This window comes from Camelina sativa, chromosome 14 (assembly GCF_030686135.1).
Source record: "Camelina sativa cultivar CO46 ecotype springtype chromosome 14, ASM3068613v1".
Classification (NCBI taxonomy): Eukaryota; Viridiplantae; Streptophyta; class Magnoliopsida; order Brassicales; family Brassicaceae; genus Camelina; species Camelina sativa.
In genome coordinates, this window is record NC_141893.1 from 31,531,405 (window position 1) to 31,551,709 (window position 20,305).

At 34.0% G+C, this 20,305-nt stretch overlaps 5 protein-coding genes, 1 non-coding gene and 1 pseudogene across 7 annotated transcripts; 2 read left to right on the forward strand and 5 right to left on the reverse strand.

The window, feature by feature from the left end:
• The first annotated feature begins 612 nt into the window (after positions 1-612).
• Positions 613-3,950, forward strand: LOC104742736 (uncharacterized). Its single transcript, XM_010463768.3, has 4 exons — positions 613-2,051; positions 2,148-2,323; positions 2,533-2,756; positions 2,842-3,950. Exons 1-4 carry the CDS (start codon positions 644-646, stop codon positions 3,668-3,670), a joined length of 2,637 nt encoding a protein of 878 aa, XP_010462070.2. The 5' UTR covers positions 613-643; the 3' UTR covers positions 3,671-3,950.
• A 271-nt stretch (positions 3,951-4,221) lies between these two features.
• LOC104744091 (pre-mRNA-splicing factor CWC22-like) lies at positions 4,222-4,831 on the reverse strand (annotated as a pseudogene).
• A 5,471-nt stretch (positions 4,832-10,302) lies between these two features.
• On the forward strand, positions 10,303-11,386 carry LOC104742737 (uncharacterized). Its single transcript, XM_010463769.3, has 2 exons — positions 10,303-10,985; positions 11,159-11,386. Exons 1-2 carry the CDS (start codon positions 10,404-10,406, stop codon positions 11,231-11,233), a joined length of 657 nt encoding a protein of 218 aa, XP_010462071.2. The 5' UTR covers positions 10,303-10,403; the 3' UTR covers positions 11,234-11,386.
• Positions 11,387-11,840: 454 nt separating this feature from the next.
• Positions 11,841-15,250, reverse strand: LOC104742738 (xanthoxin dehydrogenase-like). 2 transcript variants are annotated; one of them, XM_087485477.1, is made up of 3 exons: positions 14,042-15,250; positions 13,510-13,570; positions 11,841-12,852 (listed from the first exon to the last, which is right to left on the reverse strand). In XM_087485477.1, the coding sequence occupies exons 2-3, from the start codon at positions 13,551-13,553 to the stop codon at positions 12,042-12,044; spliced, it is 855 nt and encodes a 284-aa protein (XP_087341603.1). In that variant the 5' UTR covers positions 13,554-13,570; positions 14,042-15,250; the 3' UTR covers positions 11,841-12,041. The 2 variants fall into 2 exon arrangements, with proteins under 2 accessions (XP_087341603.1, XP_087341601.1); XM_087485475.1 differs by lacking the exon at positions 14,042-15,250 and having other exon boundaries at positions 13,510-13,763.
• A 1,391-nt stretch (positions 15,251-16,641) lies between these two features.
• On the reverse strand, positions 16,642-17,094 carry LOC104742739 (uncharacterized). The gene has a single exon (XM_010463770.2). The coding sequence runs from the start codon at positions 17,032-17,034 to the stop codon at positions 16,756-16,758; it is 279 nt and encodes a 92-aa protein (XP_010462072.2). The 5' UTR covers positions 17,035-17,094; the 3' UTR covers positions 16,642-16,755.
• Positions 17,095-18,053: 959 nt separating this feature from the next.
• LOC104742740 (uncharacterized) lies at positions 18,054-19,137 on the reverse strand. The gene is made up of 2 exons (XM_010463771.3): positions 18,847-19,137; positions 18,054-18,665 (listed from the first exon to the last, which is right to left on the reverse strand). Exons 1-2 carry the CDS (start codon positions 19,073-19,075, stop codon positions 18,148-18,150), a joined length of 747 nt encoding a protein of 248 aa, XP_010462073.1. The 5' UTR covers positions 19,076-19,137; the 3' UTR covers positions 18,054-18,147.
• Positions 19,138-19,799: 662 nt separating this feature from the next.
• Positions 19,800-19,873, reverse strand: TRNAR-UCG (transfer RNA arginine (anticodon UCG)). Its single transcript has one exon. It is a non-coding gene; the product is annotated as a tRNA-Arg (tRNA).
• Positions 19,874-20,305: the final 432 nt, after the last annotated feature.

Consider the following 20,305-nt stretch of genomic DNA (forward strand, 5'->3'; position numbering starts at 1 on the left):
AACAAACATATATATGAAAAGGGTAAAGCTGGCCTTAGGCTAAGGCATATGAAGCTTCTGGTTTAAGCCTCACAAAAATTAAAAGGTTGCAAGTTACACAACCTAGAGACATTAATTAAGGTCAAGTTCAAGCTTGTGTTTTGTTTTATCTGCCATTAATATTTTTGTTTATTTTTTGGTTTCCCTTCTTTTCCACATTTCTATTCTTCTATTCCAATATCCTGGACTTTTATATTCACCGTTTGTTTTGATACGAGTTTTCAACTAACGCAGAAATTAAAATAATATAAGAATTTAATTCAAATTGTTATATTTTATAAATATTTTGTTACAAGCCGACGTATATTATTATTGTTCTTTCAAAATCAAAACTCGAATTGTAGTGTACTTTCAAATATGACTGGTTGTGCTATTTACATTTGTATTTTTATCCTCATTTATTGTGTCGGCTAACATTTTTGTATAATTTTGTTTACATCATTTTGTATCAATTAAAAAATTATTCCCAAATAAAAGAATAGAACCATCCTACATACCTATCGATAAAAATCCATATATGGTTTTTAGAACCATCCTATATATTCGCTTGTTCCCTTTTTTAACTTTATACACGTCATTACCTTCTCAAGTAGCCCAACGCAAAATGGAAAAGTTAACCAAAAACATAGAAAAAGCGTTAATCGCCTTTTCTAACAACTGTAACGACGTCGTATCCAATCCTCTCTCTCTCTCTCTCTATTATAATTCCCTTAACAAAATAATACTTAACTCTAAAGCTTTCGAGTTTCATCATCTCTCTCCGGTCGATCTGAACTTAGCAAGTAGTATCAGAGAGGAGAAGAGAGGGATGGGTTGTGCGCAGTCAAAGATCGAGAACGAAGAAGCAGTGACACGTTGCAAAGAACGAAAACAATTAATGAAAGATGCCGTAACAGCTCGTAACGCTTTCGCCGCCGCTCACTCTGCTTACGCCATGGCTCTTAAAAACACCGGAGCTGCTCTCTCCGATTACTCCCACGGCGAATTCTTAGTCTCTAATCATCACTCCTCATCCGCCTCAGCTGCTGCTATCGCTTCTACTTCCTCCCTTCCCACCGCTGTTTCTCCTCCTCCTCCTACTTCCGTCGCCGCCGTTTCTAATCCCCCCGCTCCTTCTTCTTCTTCCTCCGCCGAGCCGATTCCTGATACTCTTCCTCCTCCTCCTCCTCCACCTCCGCTTCCTCTTCAACGTGCTGCTACTATGCCGGAGATGAACGGTAGATCCGGTGGTGGTCCTTCTGGGAACGGTCTCAACGGAATTGAAGAAGACGGAGCCCTAGATCACGATGACGACGATGATGATGATGATGATGATGATGATGACTCCGAAGTGGAGGAGAATCGTGACCGTTTGATTAGGAAATCGAAGAGCCGTGGAGGTAGTAGTAGTACTAGAACGAGGAATACGATTGATGATCATCAACATCATCACCTGGAGGAGAAGGCGCCGCCACCTCCTCCGGCGGCGAATTCACGGCCAACTCCTCCGCCACGTCTGCAGCAGCATCAACAACAGCAGCAGCAACCTTTCTACGATTACTTCTTCCCTAATGTTGAGACTATGCCTGGAACCACATTAGAAGACACTCCTCCACAACCACAGGTTGCAAAACCTCTCCCTCCTCAACCACGTTCACCAGTCACAGAGGAAGAAGAAGATGATGATGATGACGATGACGATGATGATGATGAAGAGGAAGAAGAAGAGGAGGCGGTGGAGGCCGTGGATGAACGGAAAGCTCCTCTGGTGGAGGAAAGACCGAAGAGAGTGGAGGAAGTGAGTGTTGTTGAATTGGAAAAAGTTACTAATTTGAGAGGGATGAAGAAGAGTAAAGTGATGGGGATGGCCGGAGAGAGGAGAGGAATGAGAATGCCGGGGACGGCGAATTTGGGGAATGTATTCAATGAGCTTGATGATAGTTTCTTGAAAGCTTCTGAAAGTGCTCATGAGGTTTCTAAGATGCTTGAAGCTACTAGGCTCCATTACCATTCTAATTTTGCAGATAACAGAGGTAAATTTGAGTCAACGACCAATTTTGTAATTTCTCCATATGATGATCTTCCATTGGTGGTTAGCTAAAATACTAGTTGGTGTGTTGTTGTGGCAGGACATATTGATCACTCTGCTAGAGTAATGCGTGTAATTACATGGAATAGATCGTTTAGAGGAATACCAAATGCTGATGATGGGAAAGATGATGTCGATTTGGAAGAGAATGAAACTCATGCTACTATTCTTGACAAATTGTTAGCATGGGAGAAAAAGCTCTACGATGAAGTCAAGGTAACCATTATCAAACTTGTCTCTTTCAAGTGCTTGTGCTTGTTTGATGTTGCTAAAAGATTTAACTTTTTGAGGAAAGATTCTTGTAGCTATGTTTGTGAACTTGATATATGTCTCTTTGATTGTTTTTGGTAAGTTATGTGTTAGCAAAGATGATGTTTGTTTCTATTGGAAGTCTGATTTTTGGGATGAACTTTTGTTGGATATAGGCCGGTGAACTCATGAAAATCGAGTACCAGAAAAAGGTTGCTCATTTGAATCAGGTGAAGAAACGAGGCGGTCACTCGGATTCATTAGAGAGAGCCAAAGCAGCGGTTAGTCATTTGCATACAAGATACATAGTTGATATGCAATCCATGGACTCCACAGTTTCAGAGATCAATCGTCTTCGGGATGAACAACTATACTTAAAGCTCCTTCACCTTGTTGATGCGTAAGTTTCAGTTCTTGGTAAATCTGTTTTTGATAAATGGTTTAGAAGAAAAGATTTTGAGTTTTTAATGGAATTTCTTTTGCAGGATGGGGAAGATGTGGGAAATGATGCAAAAGCATCATCAAAGACAAGCTGAGATCTCAAAGGTTTTGAGATCTCTAGACGTTTCGCAAACTGTGAAAGAAACAAATGATCATCATCACGAACGTACTATCCAGCTCTTGGCGGTGGTTCAAGAATGGCACACACAGTTTTGCAGGATGGTAGATCATCAGAAAGAATACATAAAAGCACTTACCGGATGGATAAAGCTAAATCTCATACCTATCGAAAGCACACTCAAGGAGAAAGTATCTTCGCCCCCTCGAGTTCCGAATCCTGCAATCCAAAAACTCCTCCACGTTTGGTATGATCGTTTAGACAAAATCCCCGACGAAATGGCGAGAACTGCCATAATCAATTTTGCAGCGGTTATAAGCACGATAATGCAGCAGCAAGAAGATGAGATAAATCTCAGAAACAAATGCGAAGAGACAAGAAAAGAACTAGGAAGAAAGATCAGACAGTTTGAGGATTGGTACTATAAATACATGCAGAAAAGAGGACCGGAGGGGATGAATCCGGATGGGTCAGAAGCGGATAACGATCATAAAGACGAGGTCGTTGTGAGGCAATTCAATGTAGAACAAATTAAGAAGAGGTTAGAAGAAGAAGAAGAAGCTTACCACAGACAAAGCCAACAAGTTAGAGAAAAGTCATTGGCTAGTCTTCGAACTCGCCTTCCTGAGCTTTTTCAGGCAATGTCCGAGGTTGCATATTCATGTTCGGATATGTATAGAGCTGTTAGGTATGTGACTCAGCGGCAAAGCCAAAGCGAACGGCATCAGAAACATACCCAGGGACAGGGTTCGTAAGATCAGAGACTCAGTTTTTTCTATGATCTTCTATTTTTAAGCATACACACATACAACGTATAGCTAAATATCTATCATTGCTTTCTTGTATTAAGTTTTGGGTTTTATAAGAAGATTTGTGACATCTGAGATTCATATAGTGTCTGATTTGTTCTGTTGAGTAATAAGTAAGTTGTGTATCGAGTTAAGAGTTGCATTTGTATAGTGATGAATCCTTGTAATTTGTAAAACCCATATACAGTTTATAGTTTATATAAACTACAAATGCATTGTGCAACTATACAGTGATTTTTTCGGTTAAGTGTGACCAACCAGTTTCTGATTTTCTTCCTCTAATTTGAACATGTACATAATTTGGTCTTGACAAAGCATCAGATACATAAAGGATCACATCAGACCAAGAAGTGTAATGTATTAAAAAGAAGGAATAGCTTTAAAGACCAGCAAACCAAAATAACAAGTCTTTGAAACATACTGAAACTTTCTTTGTTAGTTCATCAAGCCAAATAGAGACTAAACAACTCGAGAGAGCTTCATATAAATGCTATCGATCAACCTCTTTTTCTTCTACGCTTCGTCTCCATCTCATCTCTTAATTCTCCTGAATCGGTTTCCTTGCGCTTATTAGGGATGAGCTGTCTGAGTTTTTCAGTGATGCCCCCGAGGCCGATTTTGGTGAAGAAGTTAATGGAAAACAATGTGTTTTTCGGGAAGATGGACTCGAAAGTCTCCTCCATGGTTGGATCATGAAGCTTTTCATTCAAAACCTTAATTCCTAATAGCTCAGAGAGTTGTAGGAAAAGGTTATTGAGAAAGATACGAAGTTGTGTCTTCCTCTCTTAACTGAACATATCCAAGAACATGCCAAGGAAGAGCATTTGTAGCCAGGAGAAGCGCAAAGAACGTGGCTACACTCATCAACTTGTTAGTATCGAACTGATGCACCATAGAATATTGCTGAACAAACAGATTCTCGAAACATTCTCTGTAAACTTTGGTCCTAAGGCAGAACCGGTGTGCTAAGTGACCATAGAAGGAACGATAAATTTTCTCCTCAATGCAAAATTCCAACACCATAACACATAGCTCCATCTCTTGACCTGGTTCTAGTCTGATTTTGAGCAGTTTATGCCCTGCTTCCTCGAAATCAAGACTTGACATTATGGTTTGATAAATTGTCCTCCTGAGATTGACAAGATCAGTCTCTGCATCATCTTGTATCACTCTCTCTTCTACTTCATCATCATCATCATCTTCTTCTAGGTCTGAATCTTCCTTCTCAAGTATCCCCTTCTTCAGAAGCTCGTACTTGTTCTCGTTTTGTTGGAACGCAGGGTCGGGTTTGAAGACATCGAGTGAACTCTCTGAATCGATAACGTCGAGGAAAGAGATCTCATGTGTCACTTACTCTTCTGAATCCACAAGAAGATCAAGTTGAGGACGTATCGCTGGGTCACCTTTAAAATTGATTCTCCTAAGAGCAACCAAAGACTCCATCAAATAACGTGACCTATAATCCAAGTCACCTTCATGAAGAACCTTATACTTTCTTTTACATATAGATTATGAATAATTAGTGATTCCTAACCAAATCCACGCCTACCTCACCATTTCAAGGCGTATTATTGAAACATCCTTCTCATGTACGTTCTTAACATCCAGTTTTTTTTTTTGTAATGCGTAAAGGCTCTCTTTGTTGTTTACTAAGCTACAATTATTGACTTCGATTATACGGAGTAACTTATCATTTTTAGATTCATGGAATTCTAAGTTTGGAAATTCTAGAAACTTTTTCCTCTTTCTTCTGAATACAGATCACTAGATTATAGATACTATTTTAAGATTGAAATTTTGGAGAGTATATAGCCAAACTCTATAAAAGAAAGGGAAACTTTCCAAAATATGTCGTTGATGTAGATCTTCATCTTCAACATATTATTGGTTCTTTGTTAACCATTAACGTACACGGTGAGGGATTTTTGTAACATCTGAGGTAACTGATTTTGGTAAATGACATTGTTATGCTCTACGTAAGATGTTGATGATAGCATTATAGATATTTCTATTTAATCATTAATCTATGTTAAGTGTAGACAATTTAAAATTTTATTTTCACGCATTGTAGAAGTGTGATGGGAGAATTATAATATCATGCTGAAAGAACTTGATGAAAGTACTACAACTAGCATTTCACTGGACTACCGCTAAACAATAAAGATATTTGTTTGTCACACTATTCTTATTTTGTGAAATTGGCCACTAAAATAATGGAATCGTTATTGGAAATATCTTGCAGTTAAATTCTTTAGTTAAAAATCTGAAATAATGTATTTCATTATCTATTTATAGCTCTATTTTTAATCCAAATTTTATATATATAGTCCAAATGGATTAAATTTATTTATTTATTTTAGATATATATGTTATATATATATATATGTATTTCATTAACACATAGCTCTATTTTTAATCCATTTCAGATCGTTATTGGAAATATCTTGCAGTTAAATTCTTTATTTTTATCTATTTTTAGTCCAAATATTTTATCCCGAACATCCAACATAAAGAATTTAACTCGTTGACAAAAAGAAAAAAAATTAACTTTATAAATATGCAATTTCAAAAGCAAATAACGTTAAAATTATGTGTTAATAAAGATAAATATATATATAGATATGGATATACATATATATATATATATAAAATTCTAATATGATAATTTTTAAAAGATTTCAATGAATTACAAAAATAATAAGCATCTCGTTAATCATATAAAAGAAAAGTATAGTAGAGTACAAGAAAACAAGAGCATCAACACTTATTACTGTGATAATACCGTTTGGAGTTACATACATATGGGTTATTATTTAATCAATATATATATATATATATATATGTTTACGTAAAAAGAAAAAAAAATCTGAAATAACGTATAGATAAAACATTTGGACTAAAAATAGATAAATTTTTTGGAAAGGATTCAAAGGTTAGTAACATAAAATCAATGTGTAAAATCAAATAGTTTATATATATATATATTAAAAATCATAGCAAGTTAATAAAAACTAAATTAGTAGAAAAATAGAGATAGTAAATTTAAATACTAAATTTATATAGTTATGTTTTATAAAAAGAAATTCAAATATAAAATTAATTATCAAAGTTAACTATTTTAAAAAATCAGCTCTCGCGTGCGGTTGACGCACAGATCGCTTACTTAATTAACATTATATTCATGGTTTTTCATACAGTTATAAAAAGAGTAGGTAGGGTAGACATTTTCTACCAATGGTTAATATAATTCTTTTTTGAAAATAGTTCGATAAATATGACCATAAACACACAGACTTAGAGGACTCAGAAGCACATGTGGCAGAGCTTCTAAAAGTTGAACCAGAACACGGTAAAATAGTAGTCTATTGATTAGTTTTTGTGCAACTAAGTACAGAATAACCTCCATAAATTAATACTTTTTAAATTAATATTCTCTATAAATTAATACAGTAAAACTTCTATAAAGTAATATTCCATAAACTAATAAATACTATAAATTAATAATTTTTGCTAGTCCCAAGTCGGGCCAATGTAAAAAATAACAAAATTCGATAAGATAATAATTTTTTTGAAATTCCTATATAAAATATGGTCTCAATAATATCATAAATTAATAATCAAGTAAATTTACATACATATATATATATATATATATATTAAAATAAATAAAAATAATAATAAATAATTTTATAACAAGTGTATATGAGAACATATTTTTTTGGGGAAGAACAGGACGAAAATAAAATCCCTAATTCTATATGTCGTCTCTTCTCTTCCCTTCTCTTCTTCCTATCATCTAATCCTCGCTAATATGGCAATGCGTGTGAAATTTTTTTTGCTGAGTAGTTCTTCTATTCTCCCAAATAGGAAGATGTTTCAGCTCGCGGACACAAACCAGTGTGAAATGAGCCTTGATAGATTACTGAGGCGTTTGGTCTTCACATGCGGCATAGATGCCAAAGCACATGAGATCCTTTAACACCCATAAAGATCTTCACTATTGCTCATCTTAGTGCTCTTTTCTGGATGGCTCCATGCCCGAATCTTCACTCTACATCTGTAATACTAGATTCTAGGGGTCTAATTCCAATATATTCCCTGCAAGAGGTCTTGATTCTAGATCTCTTTCCCATACATGCGGATGTTGCTGCATTTTCAGAATTTTATGAGGGTGAAAAGATCTATTTCGGTCCTAGAGGAAAGAACTCAAAGTTTCTTGGTTACCGTGGCGTTGTTATTAAAATACGAAAATTGATATTTTTATTCATAAATTTGAATTTATGTATGTCATGTGTATAAGTGAATTTGTCTATAGTATTTGTAATTTATTTTCAATAATGTTTTCTAAATATTTCAAATTCAATTCCAATACCATAAAATTTACAACATCCGAAATTCTAATCTTATTTTGTTAAATTTGTCTCAATTCATAATTTTTAAAACGTTAAACAATTAAAAATATATCTATAAAATAATTATTATTATTTTACTAAAAATAGGTGGGGTAGACATTTTCTACCAATGGTTAAAATAGGTGGGGTAGACATTTTACTAAAAATAGGTGGGGTAGACATTTTCGTGCTGCAACGTTGTCCATCTTACTTGGAGAACCTTTGCATTGTAAGTTAAAACTATTTCTTTTTTGTATCTCTTTTCTAAAATGCTTCACGAATCCATCTCTAATTTCATTTTTGTGTCACATATTACTCAAAACAGAGAATTGTTGAATATCGGGCCTCGTCAATGCAGGATATTTGGATACAGTTTTAGATGACTTGCCATGGTATAAATAGAATGTGTTTGACTTTTCATATAAATAGAATAGTACAGTAGCTTGTGTTTTCGTGATGTGAGATTGTGTTTTCCTGATTTTGTCTTTGCAGGGACTGCTATGTAAATGAGGATACTGAATCTCTGGTCACAAGATGGTTAAGAAAGAAACTTCCACAGGTTGTATGAATATCTGGTCACAAGTTAGTTAAAAGAGAAATTTCCACAGGTTGTATGACAGTCTATATGCTTTTGTTGTTTGAGTTTATTTTTAATACAATTAGGATTGTCATGTTAGTTATATTACATGAGACACGTTTTGAAGTCTTGTATTAAATTGTCAAAATCGTCAAGAGGGCTCACGGTGGTTGCAGCTAGATTTATATGGCACACTCACACAAATAAAATATACAATCTAAAAAAAGCTTTGTGAATTATTGCAATTAAACCATTGGATATTAAAAAGACTTCTAAATTAGAAGTTCTAATATTAAAAATACACATGAATCCTACAACAACAACAACATTGTGTTCTCGACATGATCATGAATCGCAAGTACGGTAACAGCATAACGATTCTTCCTGGTTACTTTCTCCGGCCTAGTACCTTGGATTTCAACTCTTCTAAAGAAGTCTCGATTCATATCATAGTAGTAAACATACAAGGGCTCATGAAAGGAATACGTATTCTGAGTCGCGAAGATCTCACCAGCAAGGGTGACACCTGAGAATCTACTGAAAGCACCTTTTAAACAACCCAATGGATGATCTGGCAAGTTAAAAGTAATCTTGGACCATTATTGTTTCCGAGCACTCTCCATATATGGGTTATATAACCCACATACTTGTCTCGTCTTTGCCGGAATAAATGCATCCTAACTTCCCTTTGTGGTTTAACAGAGTTCGACTACTTGCAATGCTACACGACAATGCTTTTAACATTGGCTCTGGAGCCAAGAGACATGATAGAATCTTTCGGACCTGATGTCGAAACTGAGCAATACAGTTTCACCACGATCTAAAGTCCTCCGAATGTCATCAGTTTCAGCACAGTTGGCCTTTTTCGTAATCCTAGTTAAGCCAATAGAATATACCGAAATAGTCTAGGTCATGAATATTAAACATTAACACTAACATTTTAACATTTTGGTCTAAAAACTTGACATTGTTTTCTATACATTAAAAAAATTGGTCTCATGGATAGATTACATGTCCTAGTGGAAGTAATCTTTTATCAGCTAGTATCTGTAGAGAGTATACGCATAATGATTTTTGTAAGACAGAGAGGGAGACATGGACAAATCATTTGGTTTATGAAGCTGATTCATATGAGCTTCATGCAACACTATGGCGATGAAGAAGACAAAGTTGCTTTGGACATACGATTGTGCCTCGTTCTGGTTTTCATTGGACATACGGTTGGTTTTTGTCTGTGTGGTGTCAAGTTTTTGTGTTGGTCGGTTATTCATGTTGAGTAGAAGAAGATAATACTTGGTGAACCAACTTGTTTAATTGTGTACATACATTTTACATTTTCAAAAATTTGTTTTTTAAGAACTTCATTAACCATTGGAGAAAGTAAAAATTAAGAACCTTCTTGAATTTCTAAACTTCAGGAATTTGCAAAATTTAACTATTAAATATTGGTAAAAACCCATAAAGACTTCTTACCATTGGAGATGGTCTATGTATAGCCTTTCGATTTATAACCGGCAAGAGGGATATAAACCGGTACAGCCTTCTAATCTCTACCTACAGATGAGACTAGGAACATTTATAAAATTAAATCATTTAATAATAAAGTCTTCAATAATTCACTTAACTAATAACAAAATAAAATAACATCACATCGTCACAAATATATATATTCATCGACCGTACCAACCAAGCATCTCCTCTCTCATGAGCTATGGCCGGAGAAGACCCTAAAGCAACTCCGTCATTACCGGACTATAAACCTTTACCTTCGACATCAAGTCACGATCCAAACGACACCGTTCTAATCTCATCATCATCATCAACATCATATCTTTCTTCTACCTCACGACGCCGTTTCGTCATCTCTGTATTTCTCATATCTTTCGCCTCGATCCTCATCTACATCTTCTGGCCGTCCGATCCACGCATCAAGATCGAACGTGTCAAGATTTCCCACGTGCGCGTTCACCGCCGTCCGGTTCCGTCTATCGACATGACGGTGCTCGTCACGCTTAAGGTATCCAACGCTGACGTGTACTCTTTCGACTTCACGGACCTTGACGTCGCCGTTGACTACAGAGGGAAGACGTTAGGTCACGTGAGCTCCGATGGCGGGCACGTGACGGCTTTTGGTACTTCTTACCTTGACGCGGAGGCGGAGCTTGAGGGCGTCACGGTGTTTCCTGACGTCATTCACTTGATTCACGATTTGGCTAAAGGCTCCGTTGAGTTTGACACCGTTACGGATACTAACGGAAAACTTGGCGTTTGGTTCTTCCGTTTCCCTTTAAAGGTAAGGAACTTGGAATTTTTACGCAAATTATTAATTCCTGATTTTAAATTATCATCATTGTTAATTAGACTTTCTAGTTTAGGTAGATAGTTGTAGATGTGAGGCAATTGGATACAATATCATACTTATCAGATTAATGATTTTTGTTTGTTTTAATTATTTTGATGAAACAGGCAAAAGTGGCATGTGGGATTGAAGTAAATACAGTTAATCAGACAATATCTCGTCAAAGTTGTAGTCCTGTCTAATTCAAGAGACATCATCATTATGATATTCTTTTTGTATTCAGATCTTTTTTTTTTTTTTTTTTTTTTGTAGTTTTTGTTTCAAATGTAAATTTGTAATGCTACTATAGAATAGAGAGTCAACTAATATTTAATATATTATATTCTTAGACGCCACTCGGATTTTTGAGAAAAAATGTTGGTTTTACAGCATTTGATTTAGAGAGCAACAAGAGATTATGCGGTAAATTGTTTTTTTGGTTACCTCAGAGTTTATTTCTCTTCTAAATGATTACTATTGTGATATACAAAATCTTGTATAGAAGATGGAAGAATAATACATGTTATACAGATCATAATTTGGTTTTTTGTTTTTTATATCTTTTGTTTTTGTTATTTGGTATTTTATTCGGAACAAAAACAAGATTTACATGGTAAGGAATATGAACATTATGATCTTGGAGATGAATATGATTGTAAATGTGCCCAATCCAATATCGGATTTTTAATGTAATTTGTAATGCAAGTAAGATATTATAATTAACCGATAATCAAATTATTACATTCCTATACGCTGATGATCAGACTGGTTCACATTTGTAGCATTTGATCTAGAGAGCACAAGAGATTATGTTTGGTTTCACTATAATCCTTGTTTAGTAAACAGCATTATCAAAAAGAAATTGTAACACATCAAACAAATATGTTTCTACAATCTCTAAAGGTAACAATGAAAACTAGAAGTCCACAATAAGCTCCAGTTAAATTATCCAAGAGACATGATAAACTGACAGTAAACAATTCAACAACATCCATTAGCAAAATGTATCAATCACCTGAAGACTTTAAAAGAGTGGTTAGTGCAAGTGAACCCTCCATCAATCATCAGATTATCTCCGCTTATGTACCGCGCTTCATCGCTCGCCAAAAACAGAACAGCGTTTGCGACATCATCAACCGTCAGTTCGACTCCTTTTAGATTCGCGTTCGTAGCCGCAAAGTTCCTGAAACCAACAAATGCATCTTCCGTTCTCTCTTCCTTTGGCAAATGAGCCATCGCAAGTTCGGTTGCAACTGCATAAGGTGAAACACAGTTCACACGTATCCCGTGCTGTCCAAGCTCGGCTGCAACACTCCTAGTCAAGCCTAGAACAGCGTGCTTGGAACCAACATAAGCATGCGGACCAACACCTCCCACGACACCTCCTACACTACATAAAGAAACTATAGACCCTTTCTTCTCAGGGATCATTACACGAGCTGCATGTTTCATCCCGAGAAAAGCTCCTTTCACGTTCACATCAAAGATCTTCTCAAATTCAGTCACACTACAGTTACGGATATCAGAGCATGGTGCTCCGCATAAGCCTGCATTGTTGATAAGTATGTCAAGCGTTCCAAATTGCTTGACTGCAAAGTCAACCGCATTGCTAATGTCGCATTCTTTGCTAACATCACCATGGATGAAACAAGCTGTCTCCTTCCCCGACTCACCACTAATCAGAATTTTACATACCTCACCTCCGAGATCATCTTGCAAATCAACAATGCAGACTCTAGCGCCGTGCTTGTGGAACAGACGAGCAATGCTCTCTCCTATCCCAGTGGCTCCTCCAGTGATCAATGCCACTTTACCTAACAACCTGTCAAATCAAAAACACAATAGATCAAAATAAAGTAAGTAATTACACCGAAACAAAGCCACAACATAGTATCATAGTAGCTGTTGATATTCAAATCAATGTACTATAAGTTTGATGCTACAATAAACTAAAGACCACACACACACAATAAACAGACGAACTTTATTCATAAGTTGACCACGGCCACAAAACTACAATGGGGCAAAGAAAGGACCACAAAACCACTTTACAAAAGAAAACGTGCAAATGAGGTAGGATGAGTCATATGGGAACACAAAATTACAAATCTGAAGTTGACAGATTGTAAAGACTGCTCTACAGAGCCAGCCAATGTGTATCACTAGTTTATTGAACAAGAACTAGTAAAACTGATCCAAGATATCTTAGATCATCATGTAAAGCAAAGAGATTGAAACCAAGACATGGAGAACAGAGATCATAAACACATCAAGATTGGAGTTTGAGACAGACATAACCAAATGAATCAATCTCAAAATCTGTAAGTAAGCAGAGCAAAGACACTAATGAATTCGGTTCATTGTTAACTGAAAAGTTCAGTTCTTTACAATGACCCAAGCAGGAAAAAGCCATACTAAACGAGATCGAAGCAAGAGTTTGATCGAAGAGACCACAGAGAGAGTACCACAAAGCTTATACCTTTGAGTAGGAAGAGAAGAAGAAGGTTCAGTGTTCTTTGACATGATAGCTATTTAACTCACTGTAGAAACTGGATTTCCACAATGAATTTGTTTATGGGGGAGAATAAATTCGGTAAAGTAAACCCTCTAGAAAATCAATCTAAGCTTTGATTGTTAGAAGAAAAGGAATTGATCTTTTAAGAATTAGAGTTTCTATTGCTAAGAACAAGAAGAGAACTCAATAATTGTATTCAATGATGGATGCTTTACAATGGAGAAGTCTTTTCCCCTTTATACATAGTTATAAATCGCACAATATATTAACTTTCCTTATCAGACGAACTGAAATAAGGAAAGTTACTCTATCTCTTAGTTCGGCCGCCGGACGAAGTGGAAGTCGGTTCTTCACCCTCGAGGTTGGGCTTCTTCTATCCGAAGCGGGCTTAAATGACCTAACTGAGTACTTAACCGGATTCCCAATTAAATAACCAAATTGTCTTTCTGGTTTAGTTTGGTATGTCGGGGGTGCTAAATCCCGCACCAACACTCACTCAGATCTTATGCTTCTCCTCGTTAGTTCCAATTCATTCCACTCTTCTTCTTCGTCTTCTTTGTATTTCTTACTCGGAAGTTGGCGGTTTTTTATCGGCGCTTTCGCCATGGTCGGGTATGGGCTTTCAATTAAAGCCCACTTAAAACCTTAACAGATCAGTATATAGCCCATTTGTAGATTAAAGGGTTGTTTAAAATAAAGTAATAAACCGACCTGATCCCAACCGAATGAAATTTTCGACTTATTAGAAATCGAATTGTACATCGCAATAATACAGCTATTTCTCGACTTTCCCTTTTAATTAAATGAAATCAAAAGAAACAAGGGACTTGAAAATAAGCACAAGTATTCTTAGTTAAACCAAAAAAGGACTTCTTCAGTTCTTCTTAAGAAAACGATCAACAAATCCAACATCTTTCGTTGATGTTGCCTAAGTTGTTTAACTGAATGCAACTTTTGTATGAGAAACCGAATACCAATCGTAATCATAAATCCAACAAAAGAACAACACCAATTTAAAATTAATTTATCTTGAAAAATTAAGGACATTTATATGTTTATTACTTGAAATCTAACCGAAATCCAAACCACATTTAAACCATTCATACTACAAAGTACAAATGTAGTGCTAAGATTTTTTTTAGTTCATACATTGAAAATTCAGAAATACCATAAAATTTCCACCAAGACAAAATCAAATTAAACAATTTTCACGGATTTAGTGGATTTTCACCTGTTGTAAAAATTTAAAAATCAAATTAAACAATCTTACTTAAGTAAATCTTCTTCTTTCTTCCTTCTTCCTTATATTTTTTTATACATTATAAAAAATATAACTGAGATTTAATAGAATAAAACTATGGAAACTGATTGATTGTCATAAACTTTTAGAGGTTTTTAAGATTTTTAATCACTTAAAAAAAAACTAAATATACTGTTATATCATTAACTTTTATGTAACTTGATACTATTATTATGCATTACATCATAATTATACTTTGGATCCTATTTTGAGAGGACTTCTTTAGTTTAGGATGAATCTTTATCGAATAATACAAATGGTATAGTAATATCTTAAATACATCTAAGTTTTAATTGCAAAAAAATATTGAGATAGCTCCTAATTAATTAAGATTTTACATATATGGAGGAAAACTTATCAAGCTTACCAAGTCCAGATGATTTTGAGACCCTTCTCATTAGTTACGCAACTACGACTTACACACAAGAGCATCACCTCATCAAAAATGCTACCATACTAAGATTAATTATCCTAACTTTTTATTATATTGAAAGTGTTACTAATAATCTTGTGGTACTTAAGGACAAAAATATTATTTAAATATAATATTAAGTATTTTCAAATACTAAATATTTATAATGTAGATTTATATTTATAATAAAAATTAGGATATAGCTTCAAATTAATCCTACAATATAGTGTTTGCCTACTTTAAATGATTTGAATAGAAAAGAAAACAAAATAAAAGATGATGAGTCTTGTCTTGAACCAAACCAAACCAAATCATTGAGGCAACGTGTCTTTTAAATTAGTTTGTGTGCGGGGAACTTTTTACATGTACCAGAATGGGTTGACTCTTCTGTACATCATCGACGAGATCAATTACATTCATGGGCTATGAGCTTATGATGATTGACCTTCACATATGTTAGTGTTAATGAATGTTCACTAATGAAATTATGTGCATCTCATGTTTCCCCCTTATCGCTTATCAGTTTTGAGATGTGACAACTTTGTTACCAATCCATCTCGACACAATATCTCATATTCTCATTATAAGATTAATCATTAAATAATTTGATTAGACCATGTGGAAATGCCTTGTGAAGTCTTACAATTTTGTTTTTTTTTTTTTGCGATCGATTAGAAGCGAAAACGATTAATTATAGAGAAACTATAATAACCATGTACATTAAAATCTTATAAATTAATAATATTTGAACCATCAAAATCTATTAATTTATAAAAAATTTTATTTTTCAAAAAACTTTCTTAATTTAATTAAAAATATGAAAAATAAAATTCAATCGTTACAACTAATATTTTTATAAATTTAATTACAAAAAATAATAATTATCATATTTTAACGATATTACTTTAAAATTTTTATATATAAAAATTTTAAAAATGATATCTTGTAAAAATTAATATATATATACATATTTAAATAATTTTATATAATTATTAATTTATATTATTAATAGAACCATATATTTATAAAAAAATTTTAAAAAACTTATTATTTTACTATATTATCGAATAATGTCTAAAATTATACTAATACTAATTTAAGACCAAAATTTTTTATTAATTTATAAATATTATTAATTTATCGAATATTAATTTATAGAAATTCTACCGTATTACTTTAAAACGAATATTCTATCAAAATTTAGAATTTTGAGAATTAAACAATTTTTTTTTTGAATAAAATATAAAATTTATTCAGAAAAAATTTTTTACATCTGTTTTTGTGTTGAGTGTTTGAAATTGTTTGAGATTTATTTATCTGAGACTAAAGACAATAAAAAAAGAAAAATTATCTTGAAACGAGCCACTGTTCCATTGCAGCCGTAGATTAAACAAGATCGGTATATAAAAAAACAAGAACCACAACACAATTTCTACTTTGATTGAAATACTCAATTAAATAACCATGAGTAATAAGATATAAAAACTATAATTATTGATTACATGATGAATTGGATGATATGTGTTATTTGTGGAGTCGAAGAAGAAGAAGAAGATGAAGGAAGCCATTGATATTCATGTTGATGATACCTACACTTGAACGATCTTGGATGCTTCGACGGTGAACATACGCACTTCTTCTTTCCACCGCCACCGTTACGGTGACCAGCTGTGGTTTCCACCTCTGACGTTGCCACTGTCGTCACTTCTGCCACCGGAGTATTTTCGTGGAAGCTCCCCGAAGGAGTAACAAGAGGTGGAAGAATTTTGTAACACATTTTTTAAAGATTCTTCTTATTTAAGATGTTGTGTGTGTGGTTTACGAAAAGAAAAGACACGTCGAGTATAAATACTAGTCACTCTTAATGACAAAAGCAATAATAAAACTATTCACGCTTTTTTGAAATAAAAAATAATTTAATTACATATTTATCTTTTAGGTATTGTGTAGAAGAGTTGTCGCCAAACAATAAATCGAAACGTTCACACGTGGCTAATGGCTTTGCTGCACGTCTTGAGAGTTGTGTTCGGAAAGAAACCATGAGGTCAGAAATTTTTGTTCTAGTGTATATCCGATATAAAACTTTTTAAGAAGATAGTTTGATGACATAATATATATCGTTATGAATTTTGTAAGCAAACGAAACTAATTATTATTATGAAAGTATGTTTTGGTGAAAAAATGAGAAATGGTGGACCATACTCTATTTATATGCAACAGAAAAGGGTTTGGAGATTTTAAGATTTATATGGTAAAGAGGAAATGAAGTGATTGGAGAGCATAAGCGGTGGGAGTGGGTCGATTAGGACATCACCACTTCCTCTCTCTTTGGGTTTCTCATTGTCACTCATCTTCTTTAGATAATCTTTACCCTTTTCAGGTCATATATATCACAACGACAAAAATACCTATTTATTTACTTGGTGTTATGAGTTAAAAGGTTACAAAATGTTATCTCATAAGAAACTATTTTTTTTCATAGGTTTTGATATCGTTACTTTCGTATTGTGTTTTTAATTTTAATATCAAGATAGAAAGAGCAGCTAGATTTCTTATTTTCTTCTTAGTTTTGGATCATAATGTTTGAAAGTTTTGGCCTACTTTTCAATACGTCTAATAAAAATACCATTTTCTTCTTTATATTAGTACTTTCTAGTAGCACTGAAGATAAGGAAAGATACATAAAGCTAAAAAGCAGTAATCATTACCTTTGTTACAAAATAATTGAGACGTTCCCGGCTGAAATCATAGGGCAAGAAAAAACGAAAAAAAAAGAATAAGAAATACTCCAAGAAATTGGAAAAAAATATTAGTATTATTTTCCATAAAGAAAGTGACAATATCAAAATTGAGAATATGAAGAAAAACTGTAGAAAACAGAAAAAAAAACTTAGAGAAGAGAGTCTCCACAAATAACAGCAACCATATAAAGACTACAATCTATGAACATTCCACGGAGAGCTTGATACACAACAACTCCTCTTTCTAGAAGCTTCTCTGCATCAGACCAGTTTTCACCGTTTTTACCCTTTCCTTCATCTTCCATCTCATGGCTCAGTCCTCCTCCAGATGCTTCCACGGTCAGATGAGACATTACAATAGCACAGTCTGTAAGAATCAGCAGCCAAAGAGGTCTCAGTGTCAAGACACTGCCTGAGCTTATAATGTTCAATCTTGGGAGTAGAATCACAAACGCAGCTATTGCGAGAGAGCTCAAACTCCGAGTTCTTTCTGAGCTTATGATGCTAGCGTTGAGTTTCTTGGAGCTGAAGAAACTCCTAGGTCGTTGGTTTTGACTCTTTACTGATCTTGTTGCTTCCTCTGGTTTTGTAACAGGTTCACTTTTTAAGGGTTTGCTAAGAACACTCGACGAAAGTTTTGGTTCTTCTGATCTTTCCTTTACTTCCTCTGCTTTCATACGTAGCAAAGACAATAATAAACCATTAACAAATTCAAGTCTCGATGGTTCCACACGCAACATTGTGTAACAAGTTATGTTAATATTTTCAACATGTATAAATTTTTATTATACGAAGAATGTTACAGGAAAGAGAAGATATATACAGTTTTAATTAATTTGTGTACGTACCTTTGAAATGGTACTTAAGAGATGGGCTTTCTTGAATAAGATGATGCGCAGATTGAGTTTGTGGCATGAAACTAGATTCGCTGTATGTGCGGTTGTGAGAAGCTGATGATGAGGAAGAAGACGACGGTGATGAAGGATCAAAGTTATGTATTTGGCCTGTGATTAACGCCAAACGATCTGATCCTCGTTCCATAATTTTTCTTCTCCTTTCTTCTCTGTCCATCACCATTTTTACTAACAAGAAGAAATTTCTTTGAAAAACAATGGAGAAATTGAAAGGAATTTTTATGTTTCATCATAACCTTTTAAACCTCCAAAATTAGGTTTCTCTTAAAATAGAAAGAGAGGCTAATGAATAGTTCACTATGTTTAAATTTAGGATGTATAGAAAGATGAATTCTTCCCTATATTCAAAAAATATGTATATTGATTAATGGTTGGTTACTCACCTAATTTTTTTTATTAGTTGGATATTTTTTTTCATACCTTTGCTTTTTTATTTTTATTTTGGTTATCACACAAATTCAGCCTTTATCAAATAAGGTGACAAGAGAGAGATTTATGCTACTCTCTTCTTCTCTTCAAATACACTGCTCACATGCCCCATACTTGGTACCGGAGTGGTGCACAAACGGACCCACGTGCAAACTGGAGAGAGCAACAGTCCCCCAAAACCTACCCGATTTTGGAATACCATGGACCGTCGTCTTGACTCTTGAATGACATGATTCAGACCCCTTGTTGTGAAGGTCCGATACTTGTTTGATAAAAAAATTCAGCATTAACTAATTCCTCCTATATTTGGTAAATTTTACCATCACTCTAATCATGATTTATCCTTTTCATATATTTTTCTAAAATAAATGGTTTGTAATTTTGTAAAAGAAATTTAAAAAATCATAAGAAAGTCGCAAGATCAAATTTAATAGAGAAAAAAGTGAAAGAAAAGGAAACGACCACAGTGGGAGTCGAACCCACGACTTTCTGATCCGAAGTCAGACGCGCTAATCCACTGCGCTATGCGGTCATTTTTGTTATGTCACGACTAATATAAATTATTAACGTGACTATTGAACACTTGATGAGTATTCAGATTGGTAATTTTAGTAATTTGACGTTCTTTGGTTTACTCATGGTTATTTCAAACGTCTCCTATGATACATATACAGTAGAACCTCTGTAAATTAATACTCGCTATAAATTAATAAATTTTTTTCGGTTCCGAGTTGAACCGGTGTAAAAAATAACACATTTCAATAAAATAATAAGATAATAACTTTTTTGGAAATCTTATGTAAATTAATAATAATATAAATTATATATATATATATATTGAAATATGACTCTATTGTTATTTGGCTATTCTTTAATTTGCATTCTAATAGAGTTTATTTCTAATCTTGTTTTTTATTATCTTCTCAAATCGCATCCAAAAATTGTAGAGAGTCTTAGATTCGAT

Bases quoted from the DNA above. Each gene is read 5' to 3' on its own strand.
- LOC104742736 (XM_010463768.3), top strand. From the start codon at position 644: ATGGAAAAGTTAACCAAAAACATAGAAAAAGCGTTAATCGCCTTTTCT. The intron at 2,052-2,147 runs GTAAATTTGAGT...TTGTTGTGGCAG, and splicing joins TAATTTTGCAGATAACAGAG to GACATATTGATCACTCTGCT. The intron at 2,757-2,841 runs GTAAGTTTCAGT...TTTCTTTTGCAG, and splicing joins CTCCTTCACCTTGTTGATGC to GATGGGGAAGATGTGGGAAA.
- LOC104742737 (XM_010463769.3), top strand. From the start codon at position 10,404: ATGGCCGGAGAAGACCCTAAAGCAACTCCGTCATTACCGGACTATAAA. The intron at 10,986-11,158 runs GTAAGGAACTTG...TTGATGAAACAG, and splicing joins TCTTCCGTTTCCCTTTAAAG to GCAAAAGTGGCATGTGGGAT.
- LOC104742738 (XM_087485477.1), bottom strand. From the start codon at position 13,553: ATGTCAAAGAACACTGAACCTTCTTCTTCTCTTCCTACTCAAAG. The intron at 12,853-13,509 runs GTATAAGCTTTG...TTGATTTGACAG, and splicing joins TCTTCTCTTCCTACTCAAAG to GTTGTTAGGTAAAGTGGCAT.
- LOC104742739 (XM_010463770.2), bottom strand. From the start codon at position 17,034: ATGTGTTACAAAATTCTTCCACCTCTTGTTACTCCTTCGGGGAGCTTC.
- LOC104742740 (XM_010463771.3), bottom strand. From the start codon at position 19,075: ATGGTGATGGACAGAGAAGAAAGGAGAAGAAAAATTATGGAACGAGGA. The intron at 18,666-18,846 runs GTACGTACACAA...GTATGAAAGCAG, and splicing joins TCTTAAGTACCATTTCAAAG to AGGAAGTAAAGGAAAGATCA.